Below are 27,407 nucleotides of genomic sequence, written 5' to 3' on the forward strand. Positions count from 1 at the left end.
TTAATAGATGGAAGTTTAAGCTCGCTTTTGTTTCAGCATGAATAAATTGTTTTCTCTTTGATTCTACTACCTGAGGTCTTGATAATGCTAATGGCCGTTACAGAAACTGGAATATCAGATGTGTCCGTTTCAACTATACCAAAGGTTTCAATTCGACAAGTGCAGTCTGTTTCAACTATGCCGAAGGTCGACAAGTGCACTACTGCGATGGAAATATCAGCTTTGAGTTGACTGTGGTAAGTTGGAGCTTAAGAAGTCGAGGGAAAAGCTCTTGAAATAAGAAGCAGTTTGACTGCATGTGAATAGTTGGAGATCCATTAAGATTACTGTGCAAACAGTACACTCAAGAGTCTTTTGATTGTCTGGAGATGGGAGGTTGAGCTCCTTGGGAAATGGTTTATTAAGACGGTCAGGTTCAGAACATTTTGGTTCCATTACGGAACAAGGCATTTTCTCCGTGCCACCAAAGAACGCCATACGTTCTCTTAAAAACTGAGGAAAGAATCTATTGAAGCTTACAGCTTACTTTCTAAACTTTGACAATAATAATAATGATATTCGTATGGCTTTTATTGGTGGGTAGTCCCTGACGGAAGTTCCACCTCGCCTGAATATACCATTTAAGCCGTTAATGGACCTCACGACTGTCATATTTCAGCCGGCTCCGACAATTTAATGTGCCCATCCGATAACCAGACTTTTACAATGATTCTTTACGACCATATTTGAAAAATTTTGAAATCGCTTTTATAGAAAATTTTATGATATTTGTAAGCAAGATGTGCCTCCACCAAATACGTAAGGGTGGGAAAATGAAAAACAAGAAAAGATTGTACAGGTTTTTGATATTAAAAACAAATCAATTAATTATTTTATTACGAAATTAGAATTATAATTAGAATTTATTACGAAATAATAATCAGATGAATATTTCAGGGGCTACTCGCTTTGCTGATCTGTGGTCGTTCAGTTTATGATAATGATAAAAAATATGAAAAATTTTATGATATTTATAAGCAAGATGTGCCTCCACCAAATACGTAAGGGTGGGAAAATGAAAAACAAGTTTCAAGGTCCCCATGAGTCCGAAAAAGTGATTTTTGGGTATTGGATTGGTCTGTATGTGTGTGTGTGTGTGTGTGTGTGTGTGTGTGTGTGTGTGTGTGTGTGTGTGTGTGTGTGTGTGTGTGTGTGTGTGTGTGTGTGTGTGCACGATATCTCATCTCCCAATTAACGGAATGACTTGAAATTTTGAACTTGAGGTTCTTACACTATAAGGATCCGACACGATCAAATGCAATTAAAAATGACGGCTAAAATGGCGAAAATGTTGTCAAAAACAGGTTCTTTTGTGATTTTCTCTAAAACGGCTCCAACGATTTGATCAAATTTATACCTAAAATAGTAATTGTAAAGCTCTATCAATTGCCACAAGTCCCATATCTGTAAAAACTTCAGGAGCTCCGCCCCATCTATGCAAAGTTTGATTTCAGATTCCCAATTATCAGACTTCAGATAAAATTAATACAAAAATGTCCAAGTGGAAAAGATTGAGCATGAAAATCTCTACTATTAATGTTCAGTAGCATTTTCACCTGAAATTGAAAATAAGCTCAAAGTTCCAGAAAATTTTATTTTTCAATTGCAAACTGTTGGCAACTGTTGATTCTATTAAATCATCCACTATGAAGAGATAGCAGACCTCGTGTGTCTACAGCGTTATTGTCCTGTCACAAGCTGGCTCATATCTTTGAATAGTAGACTTGTTATGGGCGGGAACACTAGCGTCAGGTGATTAATTTTCATAACGACAAGGAAAGTTGTGTGAGTGCGCCACACCAGATCTTTTAATGCCGCCCTTATGTATTGTACTGGACTAGAGACCCCAAGGGTTGAAGAACTCGCTCATGAACTGTTCTATTGTACATATCTCTGAGATCGTTTACATGTATGATATTACAGTAGTAGGCTCCATGAGGATCCTATTCCAAAATTGGAAAAAAATACTTTCTGTAGCTTCAAAACTTTTGTCCGCCATCTTTGATCCGTCATATGGATCGAACTTCATTTCGAATCCAGCTTCATTTTGAATCCAACTTCATTTTTCAAACAGGAAGGTGGTCATGTAATACATGATTTCAATACAGAATTTCAAAGGAAAATTAAGACGAAACCCGCACATCGATATCTCAAACCGTTTCAATTATCTCAACATTTTTGAAGATACTAATAAATGATTGACCTAAAGAAGTGAGGTCTGAGATTCAAATCGACAGTTTTGCATTTCTCATCATGTTTATATCTATGTTTACATGTTCCACATTCACAGCGAAACACGGCAATAGATTTTCATGAAATTTGACAGGTATGTTCCTTTTTGAATTTTGCATCGACGTATATTATAAGGTTTTTTGAAATTTTGCATTTTAAGAATAATACAAAAGGAAAAGGAGTCTCCTTCCAATGCCAATACTACCGTGAAAACAAGACTATAGAATTATTAATCATAAATCAGCTGTCGAGTGGATTATTGCAATGACGCATGCAATTAATATCTCAATGTAACTTGGTGAAAACAGCGTGTAGACTATTATATTGCATGCAATTTTTATGCACTATTAATTGCATGCAATGACGAATGCAATTAATAACTAAAATAACATTGTATTTTCTCTCGACTTTTCTCTGCTTTCAACTCGAGCTGACATGTTGCCAGTATGTCTTGAAGGAGATTAGCTTTTGATGTTAGCATTTTTTATACACCAATCCCAAAAGCCTCTAGCCGTTTTACAACGATATCTCGCCGACACAACATAATATAGACAGGTTTTACTCTGATGGACAGTATAAGAGGAGGCTGTGGTTTACAACTGCGCGAGGTCTACTCTTCACAGATCTACTAGTACGCAAATGAAATAAATGAGTACCTATACATTGAATAATCAAGTGTTAGTGAACACCAATAGTAGCTTCTATTCACAAATTTAACACTTCGAACTTGAAAAAATTGTCATAGAAACTGCTATCACAAGTAGTCTAGTATTAGGTGTATGTTACAGACAAAGAGACAGATGTTGATGGAAGCGAGTTAATATAGAACAGAAATATTAATGTTGTGTATTATTCAGCTGAAATCATGTGTCGGTCCATAAAGTCTGTCTGTCTGACAGTCTGTGTGCTATCTCCCAAATAGCATAAGTTTTTTTAAATGAATGGAAAAATTGAAGAAATAGCATGCAATTAATTCCAGCTGACTAAATAATAAAATCAAAACAAATTTTTTTCCTATGCACTTTTTTTGTATCCTGAAAAAGGACGAAGGAGTGAGTCAATTTTGTTGCCCAAAGAAACTTGACCTGTGAAAGGGTTCGAAGAATTCTTGATTAAAATTTGAAGCTGATCAATTCTGTCTAAAGTTCTTGTCGAACATACCAGACAGGAAATGTCTTGAGAACTCCACTAAAGAGCTGCGTTTACACCAGAGTTATTCAATGCAATTAATAACTAAAATAACATAGTATTTTCTCTCGACCGTAGTATTTTCTCGACCCACTAGTATTTTCTCTCTAACATGGTATTTTTCTCGCTCTGCTTCCAACTCGAGCTGACATGTTGCCAGTATGTCTTGAAGGAGATTACCTTTTGATGTTAGCATTTTTATATACCAATCCCAAAAGCCATTCAAATATGTTCTTTTTGAAATTTCGCATCGCCTCCAGATTTAGAATGCACTTTAAATGTTTTTTCAATGTATAGGTACTCATTTTATTTCATTTTCGTACTATAAGTTCTGTGAAGATTAGACCTCGCGCAGTTGTAAACCACAGCCTCCTCTTATACTGTCCATCAGAGTAAATCCTGTCTGTATGTTGTGTCGGCGAGTTATCATTTTGTTAATAACTTTGGCTTAACGCTCGTTCAATTGAACGAAACTGGACAAACATCATCTGCTTGAAATCATTTGTTCAATATGATAGAATTTATAAGGATTGCAAAAAAATCGATATGTGTCTCTGGAGTACACTTGTTTTGCAGGCGTCCAAATTTCGTTTCTCCTTTACATTGTGATAATGTTGTATTGCAACAGATTCCTACGCGAAGAGTGATGGTCACTAAAGTGTTGATATAGTCATGGCTATCTTCTTATACTCATGGAAGAGTCCTAGTTCCAATCTTGGCCAGGCGAATTTTTTCAACGTAGGTACAATGATTATTTTTCGCAGTAAAATAAATTTTGTGTGATCTTATTTCATGTAATTTCCACACAGATTTTTCATGAATTGTATTTTTATCCATTGCATGACACAACTGACATTACAAAAATTCATTCTGTCAAATTTTAAACGTTTAACATGTGAATTTCTATTTGGTAAAATTACAAATACGACGGAGTTCCGATGAGAAGCGACCTTCCAAATAAGTGAGTTTCTCTGGCGCTCCTTGTACAAGAAGAGCCAAAGGATTTTGAAGCATTCTTTTGTGGGATTATTATGTTCTAGCTATGAGTACATACTAGTAATATATAAATATTTATAGTGACCCCTCTGTTGGAGAACTCGTTCATGAACTGTTGAATAGTAATCTTTGGAACCCAAAACTATTAATTATACAGAGTTGGTGAAAATTATGTAAACAGCTAAACATACCTTCCACAAGAATAATAATAGTTTGACAGTAGAATTAATTGGGTCAAATTTGATATTTGAAATGAAAAATTACTGTGTAACTTCAACATCTTTGACCCTCATATAAGTCCAAATTCAATTTTTCAAATGGGAAGGAATTTTTTACATTATTTCGAAACAGAGCTCTTAGAGAGAATGAATTGCTAGAACCGCACATTGATATCTGAACCCTTATCAGTTTGTTGATGTGAAAGTTGTAAACTATATTAAAGTTATATTAACCAGTAGTATATATTAACCAGCTGGAATCATGTATCAGCGCATGAAGAATTGTCTGTGTGATAGCTTCCAAATAGCCTCATCACTGATGTCATGAGTGAATCAATGGAAAACAATTAGTAATTGCATGCAATGAATTCTTCAGCTGACTAAATCACAACAAATTTTTTTCTCAAGCATTTCCAATGGTTTTTTATATCCTGAAAAAGGACGAAGGAGTGTCAATTTTCTTGTCTAACGAACTTGAACTGTAAAAAGGTTCAAAGAATACGTGTTCAAAATTTGTAGCTGATTGATCAATTCTTTCTAAAGTTATTGTACAAACAGACGGACAATGACTTTGGCCTTAGGTAAGTTAGAAGTTAGAAGTTAGAACTCGCTAACGCTTGTTCAAATATAATATCAGGGACCGAGCTTCGCTCTGGAGTACAAAGGTATAAAACATTTATTACGAAAGAAGAAATTATAATAACATTCATACAGAAATGTTCTATCTAACCACAGTAAATTGAGATCAATTCCCAGAAGAATGCAAAAATTTCCCTCACAAAGGCCCAGTTGCACAAAAGCCGGTTAAATTTTAATCCTGATTAACTTTACGTGAACCATATCAGAGAAGACTATTTCAAAAAGATGGATCTACTGAAATTAATCATGATTGAAAATAACCCGGCTTTTTTGTAACCGGCGATTAGTACCTGATTAAATGATTACAAAATTTCAACATCTGAGTCATAATTTTGACACAGTCCCACACACATGAACTCGCTCAATCACTTCCATCACCAACAGACAACGAAATAATTAGTATCATCTGTTTTTCCAAGGATGAATAATAATTATCCTTTTAATGTCCTCCAGCGAGTTTTCTCAGGGATGAGACCTAGTGCAATCGAGTCTTTATATTATAATCCTACTATGTTCTGAATTTAGTGAGAATCGTTAGAGCCGTTTTCGAGATCCGGTGAAATACAAACATATAAACATCTTGGTACGTAAATACTGGTTCTTTAAATTTAAATATTTCAAACTAAAAGTTTCAAATGCTCTGAAGTGGACTGTATAAAACTAATCAAATCTTTGAGTTGAATAATATATCCATTCAGAAAAAACCACATACATAGAACATATAGAAAATCAGAAAAGGTACTCACCAAATCCCAAATCCAAAATGTCGCGGATCGAATTGCTTGCCAACTTATATTTGAGGTAAAAGGTGGACAGTTGGATAGGATAGATGAGAGGAAAAGATAGGTGAAATTATGGAAACGAAAGTGCGACTATTAAAGTTGGTTCTTTGCTGTTTTCCCGTTCAGAGATGAAGTTTACTGTATGGATATATAACACTATGACTTGACTATTGATAAAAACAAAACTAAAAATTGAGTTCTGGAATTCACTTTTCACTAATTAATACGAAACGTGGGAACTTTTCACGTGAAACGAAAATGCAATTTATGTACACGAATAAATGTGTAGGCCGAATTTCCTATAATATTAAACGACACAAATATTTAGGCAGATTCAGGACGAATTTCCTGAATCTTAAAGCCTCGAAAGCTAAATTCACACTGACTCGAAAAATTTTCAGTGCCTGGAACGATGAATTGATGAGTAAAAGATATTATAGAATTATAGAACTCTCCTGCCATCTGGCAGTCAATAAGCGAATGAATACAATTTCAAATGGCCTCAACACATCTGAACATCTAAACATCTAAACATCTAATAAACATCTAAACGTCTAAACATTTAAACATCTAAACATCCAAACATATAAACAGAAGCTGCTTGTTTAATAGTATAGCATAATATGTTTTGATAATATCAGCCTACCTCGGCTCTCAACTTCTTGATTTCTGCTGACAGTTCCTCGCATTGCTGGATGTATTGCCATTTGGCCGTCTTTTCACTCTCCAAGATTTGAAGTAGATGCAAATGCTTCTGCTCCAGTTCTTCCCTCTGCAGTAACAGCTTGTTGTAACTGCAAATAAGCATTAAAAATTGAATTCGAAATTATCTTTATTCTTCTTCTTAGAAATTACAAACAATATACAATATAAATACACAAAACTTGAAGAAGGTTCCTCACATGGGCAAAGCCTGTGTGCGAGGAACGAGTTCTCTACAATTCCATAAATATACAATGACTAGCAAGAACCTGTGCTTCGCAAGGAACTATTTTAAAATTTGACAATGAAAACTTGACGTAATGAAATTTTGAAGATTTGAAAATAGGCCTATAACCATCCTTGGCTAATTAAGAATCTATAAGCGAAATTTCAAGTTAATTAGTCCAGTAGTTCAGACATGATGATGCGTCAAACATATTTCCTATCCGGTACGTGCATAAGCCAGCTCTTTACTTTATATAATTATTATAGATAATATAGTTAACGACTGCAAGAGATAGGACTGTGGAACAGAATAGTGGTGAAACTATGATAGCGCCAGAAGTGTCTCAAACACAATAGTAGGTACTACATGAACTTCTCGAAAGTGATTTGAAAAAATGTTAAAACAACAGAACTGAATCCTTATCATTCTACCTTCATGTAGAGAGGCTTTTGTTTGAGCCGAATGAAAATCTATTTATAAAAAATGAATGTCTGTTTGTGTGTTTGTATGTTTGTTTGTTCCCTGTAGACTTGAAAACTACTTGACATAACGGCATGAAACTTTGGGAACATGTTGTGTGAATATTGGGGATGGTTTCTGAACAGAAATTTTAATAGGGGGGCTAATAATAATTATTTTTTAATCCATTTTACAGACATATGTTTTCGAAATTTTCGGCCGAGCGGCTACTGAAGAACGAAAAGATGATCATGATTCAAGATTAATTGTGATAATATGATTCAGCATCCAAAGTTACCAGCTGTAATAAACACATCACCCTGTGACAAATTGTGTACTGGTATTAAAACGGTAGTTTGGAGTTGAAGTGTAGTTGATTGGTACCAGCTGTTGATAATGGTTCCTTAGAAGACCTATACAAATAATCATCACTCGCCTATTATTGAGAAACTGAAAAATGTTGAAAAAAATTATTCACCTAATGAAAGAGAGTTGTTCATATTGCATTCATTAATTAATGAAGAATGAAAGAATAATTTACAATTTTTTGAATTTTGCTTAGCTTATATTCATCCTAAAATGGAATTCTGTGTGATTCATTGTACATCGCATATTTCCTGGACCATATATCGACAATCTACAGCTATGAAAACATTGAATATTTTTCTTTGAAACACTGATTTAACTTTTTTTCTAAAGGTGATGGTTTCTTGATCCATTCCGAGCTGCTTTGTATAAACACACTTTTTTATGTATTTGAACACGACATGTAGTCGATTAATAACTAAGTATTAAAAACTTTTACTTACTGACTGGAGTACTTTCAATCGTCTAGCGATCATTTTCAACAATGTAGACCGGAAATGTTTTGATGGTTAGGAAGATTTGTGGTGTTTATTATGTGATCAAAAAGTTTGTTAGATTTGAAATTCAGCTGTTCATTTAGTATGTTGTTACTGTCTAGGATGGTGGCTTTATAAATTTCAAACTGTTCTGTTGTATTTAATTCATGTCCATTTTTTTTACTTTCAATATTGTAAGGTTGGTATCTATGTTTGTGTAGGAGTTCCCGGTTTCATTTAAATGTGTTGAAAAAGCTGATTCTGTTTTGGTTTTAAGTGCATTGATATGTTCTTTAAATCTAAGTCTGAATGATCGTCCACTTCTGCCAATATAGAATTCTTCACAATCGCTACATCTTAGCTTATATACCCCAGGGAGGTTGTGTTTGTCGGTGTTGTCGGTGGTTTTGGGGGTGGGGGTGGCCATTAGCTTATTTTTGGTTTTGAAAGCCATCTTATTGTAGCCTGCTTTTTTAAAAATCTGGCAATTTTATTAGATTGACTATTGATATATGTTAGTGCTATGAATTGTTTTCTCTCATTTGTTGGATTGGTTTCTTGCTTATATGATTTTGCTTTTGTTTTTTTGTTTAGTTTATCTATTATGTTTGGGTCATATCCATTACTCTGTGCTAGGTATTTTATTGTGTTGAACTCATTTTTGTAGTTTTCTGGTGATAAGGGTATTTTGTTGAGTCTATGGAGCATGGATCTGAATGCTGCATGTTTGTGCTGTGTTGGGTGGTTGGAGGAGTTGTGGATTATGGTGTCTGTTGTGGTTGGTTTCCTGTAAATGTTGAAGCTGAGTTTTTGGTCTGGATTTTTTAGAGTTGTTTTGTTCATATTCAGAAGTGAATTGTATTTTGTTGTTGAACTTGTTGATGTGTTTACGGAGAACTTCAGATTGTCTCTGGTTTCCCTTGAAGAGAATTAAGAACTTTTTAATTGAAAACTTTACTGATAGATATTACTACCAATTGATTGAGAAGAATAATATGCTTTCGGAATAATGAATGCTACATGAATAAGCACATAGGAAGTCCGTATCGAGATGTAAATGAAAATATTGATTGTCAGATAAATTTCATGATTCACCAAATAAAGTCAAGTGTGACATGAGATACATTGGCGGTACAAAGTTCACCGAGTAAGCTAGTTGTAAATTAAGCTTTTTTATTAATAGACAACGCTGAAAAAGACAGGCTCAATCACCAGGAATAGGCCTACTATAAATCTATGAGGGACCAGTAAGCCATTGATTTTGAGTAGTTCAATTACTTCCATTGTGGACACTGGATACATTATGGACAATCAATACATATGAAATGTATTAGCTACCTTACAGAATAAAACATTTTTGATTGCAGTGACCCCGACAACTATATTATGAATAACCATTTGGATCAAATATGAGGAATTACTCGCATCTCTCATCAACTGGTAATTTTTATTCACAAAAAATTGACAAAAAATATATCAAGTTATATTTAATAAACTCACGGCTAGTACTCAATTTTATTTTTTTCTGGCTGTGCTACAAATAAATGTAGGTATATGTTTGACATTTTGTTTCTGTAATATTGTTGTCTATTAAGAAAGTTTTCAATGTGATTTTTGATGGCAATAAAATTTGAATTTGAAAAAAGAATTATAAACAAACTCCTAACCAAAGGAAACCTTTGTGCTCTGTTCTAATCGGGGTGTATGAGACTCCGTATACAGCTGATAGAATGCGCAAACCAAACTGGCCAAGCATACAACGATGGAACAAACACATGGTAAGCTCGCGCTCTCAATCAACGCAAAATCAATTCGATCAGCTGATTGATGAAATTGTTTTAAGCTTTCCAATGATTACAACATATATGTTAGAATATCATGTGTCAATTATCTCAGTTCCATATATGGAGTTCACTTTACCATAAGCTTACTTAATAGGATCCTTTTTCATTTTTCATCCATTGAAATCCTTAGAGGCAAAATGAGAATGAGGGAGAAGAAGATGAAAAAGAAGAAGAAAAAGATGTTTAAGTAAGAAATCCAATCAAAAGGGGTGAATCTTTTTCATTATTGAGATTGATGTTTGGTATGAAAGTTGCAGCTAATGGTATGCATTGTAAAAAATGGAAAAAATTCTGAATCAAATTTTCTATATCACTATTATTATCTTTATCATACAAATATCGACCAAATTTATCAACACTCATGATCTATTTTTATAATAAATGTTTAATACAACCTGAGGTGAGTTTTCAAGTAGTTCAAACTTAGCTGGTTAAAGACAGAGGGTCATCCCTCTGAGGTTTAGTGCTGAGGTTTGTGTTGCTTAAGAAAGGGTCTCAACATAAAAATATCATTAGAGATTCTGTGTGCTTGTTGCTCAGTTTCAGAAGAAGTTGAGTTAGGATCCCTTGACAAATGGATTTACTGAAAAAAATTATTCTTGGTTTCTAAGTTATTCAAGAAATTGGATCTACTTTTTCTATAAGATCCTCATTTTCTGTTCAATCTTGACGAATGAGGTGTTGATGGATTTGTTATTAGATTTACTGGAAAAAGTTATTCTTGTAAATTTTTTGTAAAATTAACGGTTTCTTAGTTATTAAAGAAATTGAAAAAAGCTGGATCTAGTTTTTCCATGAGATCCTTATTTTTTGTTCAATTTTGACAAATGGGGTGTCAATGGATTCGTAATTAGATTTACTGGAAAAAGTTATTCTTGTAATTTTTTTTTCAAAATTAACGGTTTCTTAGTTATTCAAGAAATAAAAAAAAAGCTGGATCTAGTTTTTTTCAAAAAAGTGGGAATGGGGATCTTCATTTGAGATTTATTGTGAGATTAGGGGTATGGCTAGGTTAAGTTAGTTCAGATTACATTGGATTGGGCAAGGTGAGAACCAAGAATCAGCTTTGGGGCAGATTTGGGGGCAGCTTTGGGGCAGCTTTTCTCCAGCTTTGGGGCAGCTTTTCTCCAGCTTTTCTTCAAAACTCTCACTTTACCCCTACTATTATAATAATTTTTTTTATTGATAATCAATTTCTTCAACTAATCATCAACTAACTGAAAGAAGTACTTAAATTTCCATGAATTTAATTAATAGAATTATATAAATCTAAAGTATAGTTCATATCCAAATTCACAAAGAGTTCGATTCTTGTTGGCAAGAACGATGTTATTCAATGCAGAAAATCATTTTATTAAAGATAGGATAAAATGAATAGTTTCCCTATCAGGGGGAGTTTTGACAACCCACAAAACTCATTTTTCATTTGAAGAAATATCGAAAAGGTGCATAGAACCTTACTCTTTTGTTCAGCTTGCCAAAATACCCCTCATTTCAATATCAAAATTTTCGACTGACTGTACAGTGAGTCAATCATTCTATCAAGGCTTGAATGATTTTGAAATTGTAATCAAATAAAAATGGTAGAGAATAATTATCATGTAAATATTAACACCTTCATTTAAGGAAATATTAACTGCATGCGTTTTCATATTGCCGATACAGCATTGATAAAACTGTAGATGTTTATTTAGCAGTCTCAAAAAACTGTTCTAGCTGAAAAATTAATAATACATGCTTAAGGCTTGCATCAGGAAAACGAAGTTCAAAACTATGGTTTTCCTAAACATATGTTTTTGAGATAATTTCTTTGATGCTGCTGTTTCACATTCACCATTATAAATTATACAGAGTTTATGAAAATAAAAATGTTTATTGATTACCAAAACAATACTATTATTATATTAATGATAATAATTAATTATCAAAACAATATTCTTTCAATATTAATAATAATAATATTATTAAACATATTTATCAATTATTATCAGAACAATATTAATGAGGTTGAGTGGAATCAGATAGAAAGCAATAATAGAACAGATGTTCTTTTTTGAATTTCTATCATATTATTTTGTTATTTCCAATGATTACAACATATGTTAGAATATAACATGTCAATAAATAAATTATCTCATTTCCATATGGCACTCACCTTACCATGTTCATAACCATACTTAATAGGATCCTTTTTCATCCTTTGAAACCCTTAGAGGCAAAATATCTCAAAATCCGTTCTTAGTGCGCGTCTAGCATGTTTGAAGAATATTTGTGCAAAGTTTCAAGTCTGTAGGACAATTAGTTTGAGCTGTAGTGTGATTTTACATCAAAATTTTCGAAAAATGCTCTCTCCTGGACCCCTCTGTGCTCCTGATCGAATTTTTCTGCATATATACAATTTTTTCTCGTAGCTGAACAAAAAAGTTCCTCATGACTTTTCTGTGCAATGAGCGGTTAAAAAGTACAAAATGTTGGGGGGGGGGGGGCAGCTCCCTCAGGGGGGAAAATTTCTGAAAATCCTTTCTTAGTGGATGTTTTCAGGCTACCATAAACAATCGTGCAAAATTTCAAGTTTTTAGGCTCAGTAGTTTGGGCTGTGGTGTGATTTCAGTCTGTCGGGGCTTAGCCTTTTATAAATATAGAGATAAAACACAATTGAAACACAACATCTTTTGAAGAACAAAACAATTCCAACCAATAATAAGCACTAAAGCATAACATATTACCAAAACAAAAGAAGCAGAGCAATAGCAATCATCTTTTGAAATGGGAATCTATGACAATGAAAATGAATTTGTACGGTACAAAAAAATCAAATTGAGGGTCCTGCCAAACCCGAAGGTTTTTCGGCGGGTGCCCAGTTACAGAAATACAAGTAACAAAAGTAGAATAAACTTCATACAACAGCTTCAAACACTAGAAATATGGCAGATGACAATCATCAAAGATGATATATTGGCCAAAGAACTAAATATATTTTGATATTTGTAAAGAGCTTCTTGAACAATCACATTCACATAACGTTTCTCAGTTGAGATTTGACACATCAATTTTCTCAAGAATTGTGTCAGTTTATGAGACATAGAACCATACCTAGAAGTACATAAAATTGTAAGAAAAGAAATAGAAGAATAAAAAAGAAAGCCGACAAAAATTATCAATGTTGAAAAACATCACATAAGTAACAAACATTATTGAAAGAAAAACTGTTGAAAAATGATGCAAAAAAACTCAACTACTTTTTACTACATAGTAGGCCTACAAAAAGAAAATAATAGGAGGCAGAGAATAGGTACAGAACATAGATAGCAAAGCAGAACTCTGAAGCTGCTCACCACGCTTTTGGGAACCATTCCAATGCTAACATTCATCGAAATAAATTGATTCAAACACTATCAAGCTTCCTGAATGGAATAAAATTCTAAGAAAAAACATTTCCCATTATTCTTATTTTTCACAGTATGAGCGCCTCAAGTTGAAATGTTGTGGAAGATCAATAGCATAAGGCTAGTTTCACACACATTCGGTTCGTTTCGTTTTCGGCAAATTCCGATAAGTGTGAAACGGTAATTCGGTACCGAATAAAAACCGCATAGAACCGAACGCCCACTTGACCCTAATAAATTCCATCAGGTTCAAATATTCGTTTCTAGCGAAGGTCTACTTTCACATACATTCGGTTCGGTTCGTTTCGTTTTTAGCAAATTCCGATAAGTGTGAAACGGTGATTCGGTTTGAATTCGGGTCCGAATAGCAACCGCATAGCACCAAACGCCCCCTCGACTCGAATAGGTTTCATCATATTCGAATTCTTTGCTAGGAGACCGGAAATAAAAACAATGTCTTTCACACACGCTCGTTTTTTGTTTTTATTTTAACCTGATATCGTGATTATCTGTTTAAAAATCTTCCATGTAAGAATCATATGGTCAATTTATTTCTGCTAGTTCACTGGAGCATTTTTTCTCAATGAATAGTTAGCTGAAAAAATATGAAGATGAATTAAAACTGAAAGAGGATTTTTTTTTCATTTTTCCATGAATATTACATGATTTCATTAATAGAGAGAAGAGATGAACGTTATGTATCATGTGTCAAAATTGAATAGAAATTTCTATTAAAAAAATAATCAATCTGAACGTCCAAAATTAATGTAATCAAGATAAACTATTCAAATAGTTCACAATTATTATTAATTAACTTGAAAATGTTGTTGTTCAAGAAATCACATCTTACTACGGTATTTGAACACCAGCTTTTATATTTTATTACCAGCATGAATTGTGAAAATCCAAACACAGCTGTGTTTGAAAAGAAAATACCTAATTAGAACCGTAAGAATTAAAACCTGATATGTATGAAAGCCTCATGACTTCAGTTCGGTTCAGTTCAGTTCGGAACCGAACCGAATGAAACCGAATGTGTGTGAAGCTAGCCTTATTGGAACTGAATCAATGAATGAGATCTTGGGGATACATTCTCCACGATATGTCTCATCACATACTTTATTTGATTCCTTAGAATATCAATTTAGGAAAATTTATACAATTTGAAAAAAAAACTCAAAATATCATTAGTCCAGTCAATATAGAGATAAAAAAGGGGGTGTGCTTGCAATATCTATTTTGGATAGTCGCTACCCGACAGAACTGGTCTATCAAGAATTCAGGTCCTTGATGTGTGACAGCTATACAGCGAATCACTTTTAATTTTCATCCGAAAAAGAAAAAATCAATATTTAATCCCCTTATCCATCTCTATCAAACACGAAATATGAATATATTTGGAATTTTACAACCCAGATTAGTTGGCAATTGCAACAGATTTAATAGCCATTACATATGCCACATTCTTTATAGAAATATACCCGCCTACATAAAGCGAATAGAACCCCTTAGCCGTAACATATACAAACGATATTTAAATATGTGGTTATTTGAAACCGGCAGGGATGCCGCTGATCAGCTCATCTACTCCTCTTACTGATTTTGATACTATGTATATATTTGTCTTATATTGATCATATATAATTATAAATATATATCATATTATCAATATATTGCTCATAATTTATCATTGTTCAAGTTTTAAATTTTATATTAGTCATGTTAAAGCTGTATACCGTAACAGTTATATTGTAATACTTCATTGTCTATTTTCCGTTTAGGGCTACTTGTAATATAAATGGAAATACAAATCTCAGTACCCTTTTTCCAATTATTTTATCGAAACATGTTTTAACATTAATGCCATTTTCAAGTGATAAATAATTCAAAAGAGGGTACTGAGATTTTTATTTCTATTTATTTGTACTACTTCAATTCAAACATATTTACTTTCTTCACTGAATTCAATTAACTTTTCATTTTTCAAGTTATATTGTGGATATTTATTATTTTCTTCCTAGTACCAAGTTATTTTTCATTGGAACTCTTTCCCCACACATAGACTTGTCTATGTGGGGAAAATTCACGAGTGTTATTTATTATTTATACTGGTACTGTATTTGTGATGATTTTGTGAATAAAACTCAATTTGAATATTTATATGACAGGAAAAAGTTATTCAAGATGAATTTTTGGCAATTGGCCTTTTATAGGATGATATTATATACAATTTGGAATCAATCGTGAGTTTCTATGATGTATCAGACTCGTTCTAGAAACTCTTGATTAACAGTAGAATCATGAAAAAAATGAAAAAACTAAAATCGCCATTTTTAAAATCTTCTATAACTTTCGAATCGTATTTGAATCGAAAGTATCATTCATTGGAGTTGGAAGAGGGGGAATTTGAAAATTCACATCCTCACTGGATTTGAAAATTTCATCTGAAGCATTTCACAAGATATGCTGCTGAATATGCAGCTTTGAATATAGAAATTGGCAATTTTTTGTGTATTGGGATATGGGCTCAAGTACACTCTGCAATAAAATTTCAATTTTTCGACCGAATTTGACTTGTGGTGCACTATTTTGAACTGCCTTGACAAGCCGAAGAATGAAGTGTGTTACAATGAGATCCGAGCATTGTATCAAAAGTTATGTGTTCAACTTTTTGATCCTTGAGGTCTCCTCTTGAGAGCCTCTCAACTAGGAAATACTGAGATGGAGAGCATATGACGAGTGATTCTCATAGAACATAATCTCATGAACTTATATAATTGTGAAAAATATCACTGTGAGGACAGAATAGATGGTGATGATGGTTGAACCTCAAAATCAGGTATTTTTCACACTACAAGGAGGATTGTTGTCAGGTGTATCTAGAAATGTATATGAGATAGAGTGCTCTACCTGGTCTCAGATTATAGAGCACAAAGTCACGCCCAGAGAGATTTTAAATTTAACATCTAAATGGTAACAATCGGGAGATATTGTAGATCAAATACTAAATATCATCAAAATTGGTTTCTTTCTTAAAATCTTACTCATTCTTGAAAAACATAACTCGTGGAGATAGAAAGTTCCGAATGATCTCAATTTATTCAGAATTCTATAATCTTAAAAAAGACGAGACCTAATTTCTCTGTCCGATCACTTTATCTGGCGGAAATAGCTGAGAACTGGATGTTTTTGGAACCGAAAATTCCAGGTTTTTGGGCCACTCTGTATCTAACACAAGTAAATTTTGCATGAAGAATTTGGTTCTGGACTTCTCTTTTCTATCCAAATAATTTATTGAAAAATTAAAACTACAATATAAATTGCAAGCACCAATGTATATAGTGACTGGACTACATACAAAATGAATAAATTTCCCCATAATTGATATTCTAAGAAATCGAATATGTCATTGTATTCTATTTCAGTCATGCCATTTTTATGCTAATCAGGGAGGAAAAATAGTAGAAGAATTGATTACTTATTAAAAGTAACATCTGTTGAATGTGGTCCATTTTTGTTATCCCAATCAGGACTTGAACTAAACGTGCTTTTCTTGAATTAAACTTTGGCTATCCCACAAGAAAGCTTTCCATGATTTCTGAATGGAGTTGAATCTAGTCCCAAAGTATAAAGTGACCACTTTACTTCCTGGCGAGAAAAGAGTAGTGCTCTAGAGTATTCTGTTCATACTCCATAATATGTTAATACTCTTACACACTTCTCTAGAGAGTGAAGTCAGACTTCAGGTTTGAATTATGGGTGTGGGAAAATGTATATAGATGATAGAGAGGTCTGTGTTTATGTGATTTTGGATTATAATTTTTATGATATTAATATTCTTTTTCTATGAAAATTACCTTGCATCTCTGACGGCATCTATCCACATCTTGCAATCTTGTTCGGTGTCAGCTCGCAATTCGTACTGTCGTTGGCTCTCCCTCCGATACGAAATTGAAAAACAGTACTGCAACAAAACACACAATAATTATCAATTATCTCTTTCAATATCAACTACTTCAATAAAGAAAATCAAGTTGGAAAATATGTTATGATATAGCAACATAGAATAATGATATAATGATATAAACTACCCTGTAGAACTATTGCAGCGTATTTTTCGGAATTTATGGCGGGGCTCAGATTCAGCCTCGGCTTCATTCGTTTGCAATCGGGAGCTCTCGTTGACAGTGAAGTGTTATCAAATCAGCATTGATCATGTTATTTTGCCCTTGAATAGTGAGTTACCATCTATGCGACACAGCATAAACATGGAAGAATAATATATTTAGTACTTGTGATAGTGTTCACACTCTTTCGCTCATCAGGATCGATTTGCTTTCACCGCGAGAAATAATATATTTGGTTGTTATGGGAGTGTTCACACTTTAGCTCATCAGGATCGATCCCTCTGCCGTCGTACAGTGTCACGATCAAAAGAACCTACCTCAAGATTGATCGAATCCAAATCGAGTTGATTGTGAACTTGTTGATTCAATTCTAAATCAAGACCCCTTGCCTATTCTAGGAGGAGCATATCGCTATCGCTCACTTTTCGTCTCACTCTTCTAAGGGTTAGGTCGATATGTATATTTCAGCTCGCTATCGAGCTATATCTCCAAATCAATGACTCCAAATGTTTTATCATTGCACAGCTGTTCAGTCGCAGCTTCGGAGTTGCTATCGAGCTTTGGAAGCGATTGGACGTATTTTGAGAGAGCACTGTCTTATTTTCAGATGATGATTTTGTTAGAGCAGTACTGGGCGTGCATAGGTTTGTTTGCCGTTATTTCCGTATTTCGAATGAATTCGGTTGTGAAAAGTGGAATTCTGACGAATTTTTATTTGAATATTTTTTCTGTATTGAGTGTTATCCTGATCGTTATTGAACGAAAATATTTAAAAACTTTTCCTCTACAATATTTTTGTTCTATAAAATTTCCCGCTAAAACGCATATTTTATTAGTTATAACCGTTAAAAGCTCAAAAAACGTTTTTTTTTCTATTTTTTTCAAAGTTCTTTCCATTATAACTTTTTTGTGCAAAGAATACAGATAAATCTAAATTCATAAAATTTGAATCGTTCCTTCAGCTTCAAATCGATATATATCTTCTTGCACTGTACGTCAACAAATGTGTTCTCCAGCGCCCTCCAAAGAAACCCCTGCATGATTTCTGGTGTGTTTCCCCATACGCATGAGGTAACAAGCTAGAACTATAAAATCGTTTTTTCATGATTACTTTAATATATCAAAATACATATTTTACTTGATTAGAGACTTGCAAAAATGGCCTTAATATCTTCGTTACATTGAGCCGAATAAGAATATTGATAATGGAGGTAAAGAAAACATTCGACATCATTAAACAATTCAAGATGGCGGTCATTTTTATGACTGAATTCAGATGATTGACATTTTTATATCGCTTGCTATTCAGTTATTGTGAGAGGTATTGGATTGATTCTATAACCAAAGTGTTGAGAATCAACCAAACTATAATAATACTCGAGAGAATCGTCTCATTTGGATTCATCTTTTCATGATTAATTCAACTTCAAAAACTTGAAACATACATTTTTTCGGGGACAATGTTTCACTTACCACCCTAAATGAATTCGCTGTGAACATAGTATACTAATATTATTGGCACAGTAGTGTAGAATATTTCCAAAGCTCTAAAATGACATCTGATTGAAGGCTGTAGTCCATATTCCACGGCTGTAGCGTCATCGGAAAAAGAGTGGAAAGTACTGTTTGCAGTGGAAAACACGCTTTTTCCACCATAGACCAAACCTAACAATTAGAAAACCGTGTAACTCATGACTCCTTGAAAGTACAGACTTGGAGATGGTATCAATCTCTTTGTTATGAAGTGTAGAAAGATAATATCCTTGTCCATGATGACAATCTCAGAAGTGTTTTTCATCATGAACAAACAAGATGGCGGCAAAAATGTCGATTTTTGATAAATCGTCTGTAAATCTATTAATGTTGAGGATATCGGATCAATTCAGCCATCCAGGGGCTCCAAAATAATCATACTACAATATCCGAAAGATTTATCTCATTCTAACAACTTATACAATTGTAAATGTACCTGCATGAGGTAGGTAAGTAGAGCAGATAATTCAGAAGAACACATAGTCGAGATACTTTATGTGTAGAACATCTGTTTTGACGATTAAAAAAAGACATATAATCCCACATAATTTATACAAAGGAAAATGTATTCTGAAAACAATATAAATACAATAGTATGATCATATTTTCAAATATGTAGCCGCCAATTGTCATTTTGTTATTCCCCTAAATTATTCTCGTTCAAGAATGAGGCTTGCAGTTCAATGAGCAAGGAAAGTTGTGTGAGTGTACCACACCTGATTTTTTCATTTTGTGTTCGACTTTCTGGTTCATCGAAATTTAATTTGAAATCCACGTTTACGTGGACTGCAACTACGTCCTGCTTCGGAAAGCCAATTAGCTGACTCCAGCTATTTAAAGTCTAGAACTTTGCTAAGCCCCGAGCTCGGAAACCGGCCCATGTTGCAGGATGCACCAGATAATTTACTAATTAGTATCAAGATGATGTGAAACATCGAAACAAGTTGTTCTAATTTGTTTCTTAACTGTTATATTATGTTAAAATGTTTATAAAGAAAGGTACTATGATGTCATTTAATAAATTCACTAGTAGTTCTGTGAACAGTAGACGACGCGCAGTTATAAACCAAATCCTCCTCTAATACTGTCCTGTCCTGCCGGCGGGATATCGGTATGAAAACGACTAATGGCTGCTTGAGTATCAACAATGCTAATCATTTGTAGTAAACAACTACTGACATTATTAGCTGACTGAGTTCAAAGCCGAGAAAGGGCAGGAGAAAATACTATGCTACTTTGAGTTATCAATTTTTTTTTTTTTTTTTTTTTTTTTTTTTTTTTTTTTTTTTTAAGATTACGTCCTAAAGACTCCAGTCATGGAGTATAAGACAAGTCATGTTATTACATAATAATTCTAACACTAAGTAGTTCAACCCAGTTTAGGTTTGAAAGGAATTCTTGTACACTATAAAAAGCTCTATCAACTAAATATTTTTTAATTTGTTTTTTGAAAATCTTCAAATCATCATTACTTTTCAAGATTTGAGGTAGCTTGTTATAAAATTCCCTACCAATATAATCTGGTTTTTGTTCAAATAACCTACTATTGTGACCCATTATATGATAATCTGCTCTGTTTCGCGTATTATACTCATGAACATCTGAATTCTGGATCACACCACTCGTTTTCACATGCATTACAACTTCATATACATACAAAGATGGCACAGTTAATAGACCAAGCTTTTTAAATAAAGGCCTACAAGAGTCTAACCTATTCACTTTCTCTATACATCTGAGTGCCTTCTTTTGAATCTTAAACACCTGTCCATATTTTGTTGAGATGAATTACCCCATACTAAAATAGCATACCTAATATGAGATAGTATAAGTCCATGGTAAGCAGTTAACAGTAGTTTTTTATCATTCAGCCTAGCAAGCTGCCGCAGGACAAATACCCCAGATGATATCTTATTACATATCCTCTCAATGTAAGGATGCCATGTTAATTTCCTGTCCAATAAAATTCCCAAGAATGCTACTTTCTCTTCTTGGACTAATTCATTTTCCTCTACAAACACATTTATTTCTCTATCCTCTACTGAATTATATTTACTTTTGAATTGTAGGAATTGACATTTCTTACTATTTATTGTTAATTGCCTTTGCTTCAAGAATTGGACAATTGACTGTACTCCAGTAAAAGCATTTATTTCTAGACTATCTAATAAATAATTGTTAAAGATAAGCGATGTGTCATCAGCAAACAACAGAGCTCTGTGATCTTTTAACTCTTTTGGTAATTGGTTCACATACAACAGAAACAGTAAGGGACCCAGAATTGAGCCTTGAGGTACTCCAGCCTGGACCTCCAGTTTTTGAGATTTAATTTTTACTATTTCATTCCCATCCACCTTGGTAAGCTCAACACACTGGTTTCTACCTATGAGATATGATTCAAACCATTTTAGTTCTATACCATTCACACCTACAGTTTTTAGTATTTCCAATAATATTCTATGGTTCACACAATCAAAAGCTTTGGATAAATCAAGAAATATTGCGGCTGCCTTCTCACCTGAATCTATTATATCTATTAGTCTTTCAACAAGGGATACTATTGCAGTCTTAGTAGATTTCCCTTTCTGGAACCCATGCTGTTCATCACATATGAAATTAATTTCTTCCAGGTGCATCAATAGCCTATTTAAAACTACTCTTTCAAAAATTTTACTTATTACATTTAGAATACTAATGGGTCTATAATTTTCAACTCTTTCAGAATCACCGCTCTTAAAAATTGGCAAAATTTTTCCTTGTTTCAGATCATCAGGGAAAATACCCTGCTCTAGTGAAGTATTAAGGAGATGCAATAAAGGGTCCAGTAATTCATTTTCACATTCTTTTAAGATTTTGCTTGAGACCCCATCCAATCCTACTGTTTTTTTGTTATTCAAATTTTTTATTATTCTTGACAACTCATCTCTTAATAATGGATGAAATTTAAATACCTTTCCAATTGGCTCAGCATTTAATGTAGTTGTATTACAAGTATTAGTGTTCAGTGACTTTTGGAGATTATATGCAACCTGTTGATAATACTTATTGAAAAAGTTACAAATGTCTATACTATCATCCATATAATTTCCATGTTCATCGATTATCCTAGGGACATTAGTAACTGTATCTTTTTGAGCTGCTCTCCTATTTCTATTAATTACCTCCCAAACAGCAGAGTTAAAATTGGTACTAGTTGTTAATATTTCAGCTGTTTTCTTACACTTAGCTTTCCTCACTTCTTTTGCATAGTTTTTCTTTAGACATTTGTATTTGACTTCACTCGGAACATCCCTCACTAATTTAAATTCCTCATAGGCTTCCCTAACAGTATTTCTTTGAGTAAGAATATCTTCAGTTATCCATTCATCTACTTTGTCCAATTTACTTTTTACTTTGACTTTTTTTATTGGACAGCATACACTAATGTGAAATCTTAGAGTATCAATGAATTGCTTATATTTGTAATTTAGGTTACAACTGTTATAAACACTACTCCAATTTTCTTGAAGCAGTTCCTGCTTCAAACAATTTATATTTCCTAGCTCATATTGCTGAATTTCTTTCACAAAAGTTTTTTTTCTGCTTGGATTCTGGCCCTGCAACTTAACATCTAAAATTTGATAGTTATGATCTGATAGATCTGAGCTACCTAACCTGACATTACAACCTTCTATATTTGTGAGGATATTGTCAATAATTGTCTGTGAAGTTCGAGTTACTCTTGTATATTCGTAGACCTTAATTTCTAAATTATTCATATTAATAATATCTCCAATATCCTCTGTCATTTTATCCTGCCTGGCAAAATCGGTATTGAAATCTCCTACTACTATAACATTTGTGAAACGAGCGGTTGTAATTTCCAAAAGTGTGTGGAGCAGCTCACAAAATTTTTGCCAGTCTCCATTTGGTGACCTATAGATACCTAACACTGCTACCTCAAATCGATCATCAATTTTTAACCTTAGTCCCGTCACCTCTAAATCCATCTCAACAGAAAATCTCTTAACAAAATCCAGTTCATAAGTTTGGGTATGTTTAGCATTGCTAGTGAATATACATACACCACCACTTCTATGAGCTATTCTACAAAATTCTGATCTCAGTGAATAGCCTGGAATCCTAACTTGATTTATTTCCTTTATTTTCAAGCCATGCTCTGTGAAAATAACAATGTCAGGATCCTCCTGTTTAAGAAATACTTCTAATCTGTCAATTTTGTTGCGAAGATACTGAATATTTTGATGATAAATACTAAAAACCTTACCATCTTGTGCTACTCTATCTCTAGCATTTGTAGCTATTTCCCTTTCCCTGTTTTGAGCCAATTTACTAGAAAATCGTTATTCGTTTTTTTGACTGTTTTTAAACCAGAGGATTGCAAACGGCTTTCAATCAGCTCTGCCAATCTATTACAAAATATTACTTTGCCAGATCGATTTAGATGCAACCCATGATTAGTGAAGTTATGTCTTTTCAGCCTTTCATTTAGAAAACAAATCCCCAGTTGTTTAGAATTCTTATTTTTTAGGCTGTTGATTGTATTATGGATTGATTTGTTTGTCGAATTGATTGCTTCATTTAACTCTGGCCTATCAAACCTATTAGGAATAGTACTTATTATTAAGTTTGTTTTTTGCTGAGTGGCACAATTTCCTTGATTTTTTCTGTTACTTGAGGAAGATGATTCAAGTTAGGTTCATTTATATTATTTGAGCCACCCAGTACAATTAGATAGTCATTTTCATCAAAGTCTTTAGTTTGTTCCCTAGCTGACTCTACAATTGCATTAATTGATGCACTTGGCTTGAAAAAACATTGGACATCAAATTTATTTTTCAATCTTTTATCAAGGAGATCACTGCAATCACGTCCATGACTGGACGTCAGTAGCAGAACTCTCCCTTTCCTATCTTTATTTCCCTCAGCTATATTTTTGGTTGCTGTCTTCAAAACCTCACTGTACGTTTTATTTCGACCATTTTCAGAGCATTTCCCATCATTTAGGTTAGATTCTATTTTTTTGCATTTGGACGGAGGTTCTATCATACATTTAGTATTATCAAATTTAGATTTTAGTTTCTTTATTTCCTCCGACATTAGACTACATTGATTTTTTAGATTTAGTATTTCTTTTTTATGGTCTTCATCTTGTAATTTTATAATCAGTTCCAAAGATTTAATTTCTTCTACCATCCCTAACCTTTCTTCCTCAGACGTTTTTAGAGTTACTTCTAATTGGTTTTTAAAATTAGTGTGGCTACTTTGTAGTTGAGCAACTTTTTCGGCTAAAGTAGTTTGAGGAACTGGGGTTTTTGGTTTTGGCGTTTTTGAATTTTGGTTTTGGGAACGCGTAAGTACTCCCGCAATGTTTACATTTCTATTAATAACCTTCGGTGTTCTATTTGAGCTCATCTTCCTATCTAAGAAATTATATTACTTGCAATAATAATAATTGATTTATAAATGATAGGATTTTAATTAGGTTATAATTTTAGTCAAGTAAACTATCTATGTTTATTTTTAAATCTCGAAAACCTAACCTCAAAATAACCTCTAAACGATATTTGGCTTATAAAATAGAATTAAGAATTAAAATCTAAAACAAAATGATAAAACGTGATCAAGAAACAATTAATAATGAAATTAATACAAAATTTGTACTTATCCGTGACTATTTATAACACAAAATCTTCCAAAACCCAGGAGCTAAATTATGTATGACTTTCATTCACAACCTCAAGTTCAATGCTCAAATGTATCAAAGGAAGAAAATAGAATAATTATTCATTCAGAAAGAATAAGACATGAATATCCTGATGTGAGTCACTAACACGGAAACATTCCTCATCATTCAGACAAGGAACATGTGAGTGTCTTGAACAAAATATTTTAAAATAAATTGCCGTTACACTTAATGGCTGTACTACTACACTATATCTACACTATATAATCAAATAATGAGACAAATACTAAATATTTACTGAACACTGGTTCGTTTCTTAATGACTTCTTCGGACATTCATTGAGATTCTAGATTATATATTTTCTTTGGAATTCACTATTATACAGTATTAAGCGAGCAATTTCTGTAAATGGGTATATGGTTATATGGTTATGTATGTCCAACGGGTCTGAAGATTTTCACGAAATTTAGAACATAGTAGGTCTATAATTTAAACATTCGATTGCACTAGGTCTCATCCCTGGGAAAACTCGCTGAAGGACATTAAAAGGATAATTATTATTCATCCTTGGGAAAACAACCGATAATAATTATTTCGTCGTCTGTTGGTGATGGAAGTGAGTAGGCGAGTTCAAGTGTGTGGGACTGTGTCAAAATTATGACTTAGCTGTTGAACTTTTGTAATCATTCAATCATGTACTTGGTGCCGGTTGGAAAAAAGCCGGGTTATTTTCAATCCTGATTAATTCCAGTAGATCCATCTTTTTGAAATAATTGTCTTCCCTGTTTTGGTACACGTGAAGCTAATCAGGATTAAAATTTCATCGACTTTTGTGCAACTGGGCCTCTGTGAGGGAAATTTTTGCTTTCCTCTGGGAAGTAATCTCAATTGACTGTGATTAGATAGAACTTGAATGTTATTATAATTTCTTCTTTCGTAATAAATTTTTCATGCTCTTAACTCCAGAGCGGAGCTTGATCCCCGATATTCTGGTTATGTTTGTCCAACGGATCTCGAAAACGGGTCTAACGATTTTCACGAGATTTGGAACATAGTAGATTTATGATATAAAAATCCGATTGCACTAGGTCTCATCCCTGGGAAAACTCGCTGAAGGACATGGAAAGGATAGTTATTATTCATCATTGGAAAAACAGATGATAATTTCGTCGTCTGTCGATAACAGAAGATGTGGAAGAGAGACAGAACCATGCTCATTGTTCAACTATTTGCTATGCTCAACTATCAATCAGCATATATCTAACGAGAAAAAATATCAATCTAGAAATTTCAATCGACTTGATCAAAATGATCTGATTCGTTGACATGACATGGTATATCATTCTAAATTAGACTATATCATAATTTTACAGTGATTAGTGAGTATTATTTTGTTATTTAATTTGGTTTGTCAACAATCAAAATTAGAACTATTCTGTTTTCAAATGTTTGGACTGAAAATTGGACCTGAACTCAAGTGAATGGAACCTAACCTACTTTTTGAACTATTTATAGTGTTTAAATCAAACTCGGGGAAGAAACGGTTTGGGCTGTGCCTGTTTGTTCTACCCCAATCATTTGGAAGAATTGTGTTCTGTTTATCATTAAATAAATGACGAGCGAAGCTCGGTGCCCCGATATTAGAAATTGAAATGGATAGTATATTTTACAGATAGTAATGTCATGAGAGGAAGCCTCATAGATTTTTTCTTCTGAGGGTAATGCCTGCATGAGTTCTAGGCTTGTGCGTGGATAATGAGGCGGATGATGATGAGAGATGAATGGACCTACAGTTTTGGGTGGGTTCCAAATCACCAGAACCTTTTGAACCATTTCGAACCTTCACTCATAGAAACCATACATTTAGACTCTTGATAAACAATAAATCCATTTTAATGTACTCGTAAAAATTTGAACCTTGATTAAAAGTGCTGATAAGAATCCAAACATGCTCCACGCACAGACAAGCTGTCCATTTAACTCATTGTATCCGTCATTTGTTAATATTAATGCTATAAGCTACAACACGACCTTATTCAATAACTCATAATAATTTGGTTAGTGTAAGTCCCCATTTTTATCCGTAACATACTTTTTCAAAGCTATAATTCAATTACCAAATGGATTTTCCAAATTTTTCAATTGGCCACTAAAAGACGGTGCTTCTAAAACTGAAGTGTGTCTTGGCACTAGAAAAACCAATGAAGTTGACGAAAAAATATATGAAAATCGGTCTTGAGTAGAGATGATTAGGGTGTAATAATTATTACTCGAGAAGTTTCCGCTTTGTTCAAATGATACCTTTACAAAAACAAATTGAGTACCAGTAGGTCAAGAAGAACCTGAACCGATTCGAGATCTCTTAGCTTAAAAGATTTTAATCTTTATGGGAGAATATTTTTCTGAATAAATATTAAATTACCAAGTTGCAGCTTCAAATTACAAGTTCCATCTATAAATCCACCTCCTCTTCTCCCTTCTCACCACAATATTGTTCACAAATGTGT

At 33.4% G+C, this 27,407-nt stretch overlaps 1 protein-coding gene across 1 annotated transcript in view; it reads right to left on the reverse strand.

The window, feature by feature from the left end:
- The window catches only part of LOC111054087 (ras-specific guanine nucleotide-releasing factor 2-like), a 432,594-nt gene that overhangs the window by 195,553 nt on the left and 209,634 nt on the right, over positions 1–27,407 (reverse strand). Inside the window, exons 5-6 of the mRNA XM_039435485.1 lie at positions 17,411–17,517; positions 6,741–6,888 (exon numbers count right to left, since the gene is read on the reverse strand). Of these exons, the coding sequence (XP_039291419.1) occupies positions 6,741–6,888; positions 17,411–17,517 (255 nt within the window). The remainder of the gene's footprint in view (positions 1–6,740; positions 6,889–17,410; positions 17,518–27,407) is intronic.

Source organism: Nilaparvata lugens, chromosome 9, assembly GCF_014356525.2.
Source record: "Nilaparvata lugens isolate BPH chromosome 9, ASM1435652v1, whole genome shotgun sequence".
NCBI classification, from domain to species: domain Eukaryota; kingdom Metazoa; phylum Arthropoda; class Insecta; order Hemiptera; family Delphacidae; genus Nilaparvata; species Nilaparvata lugens.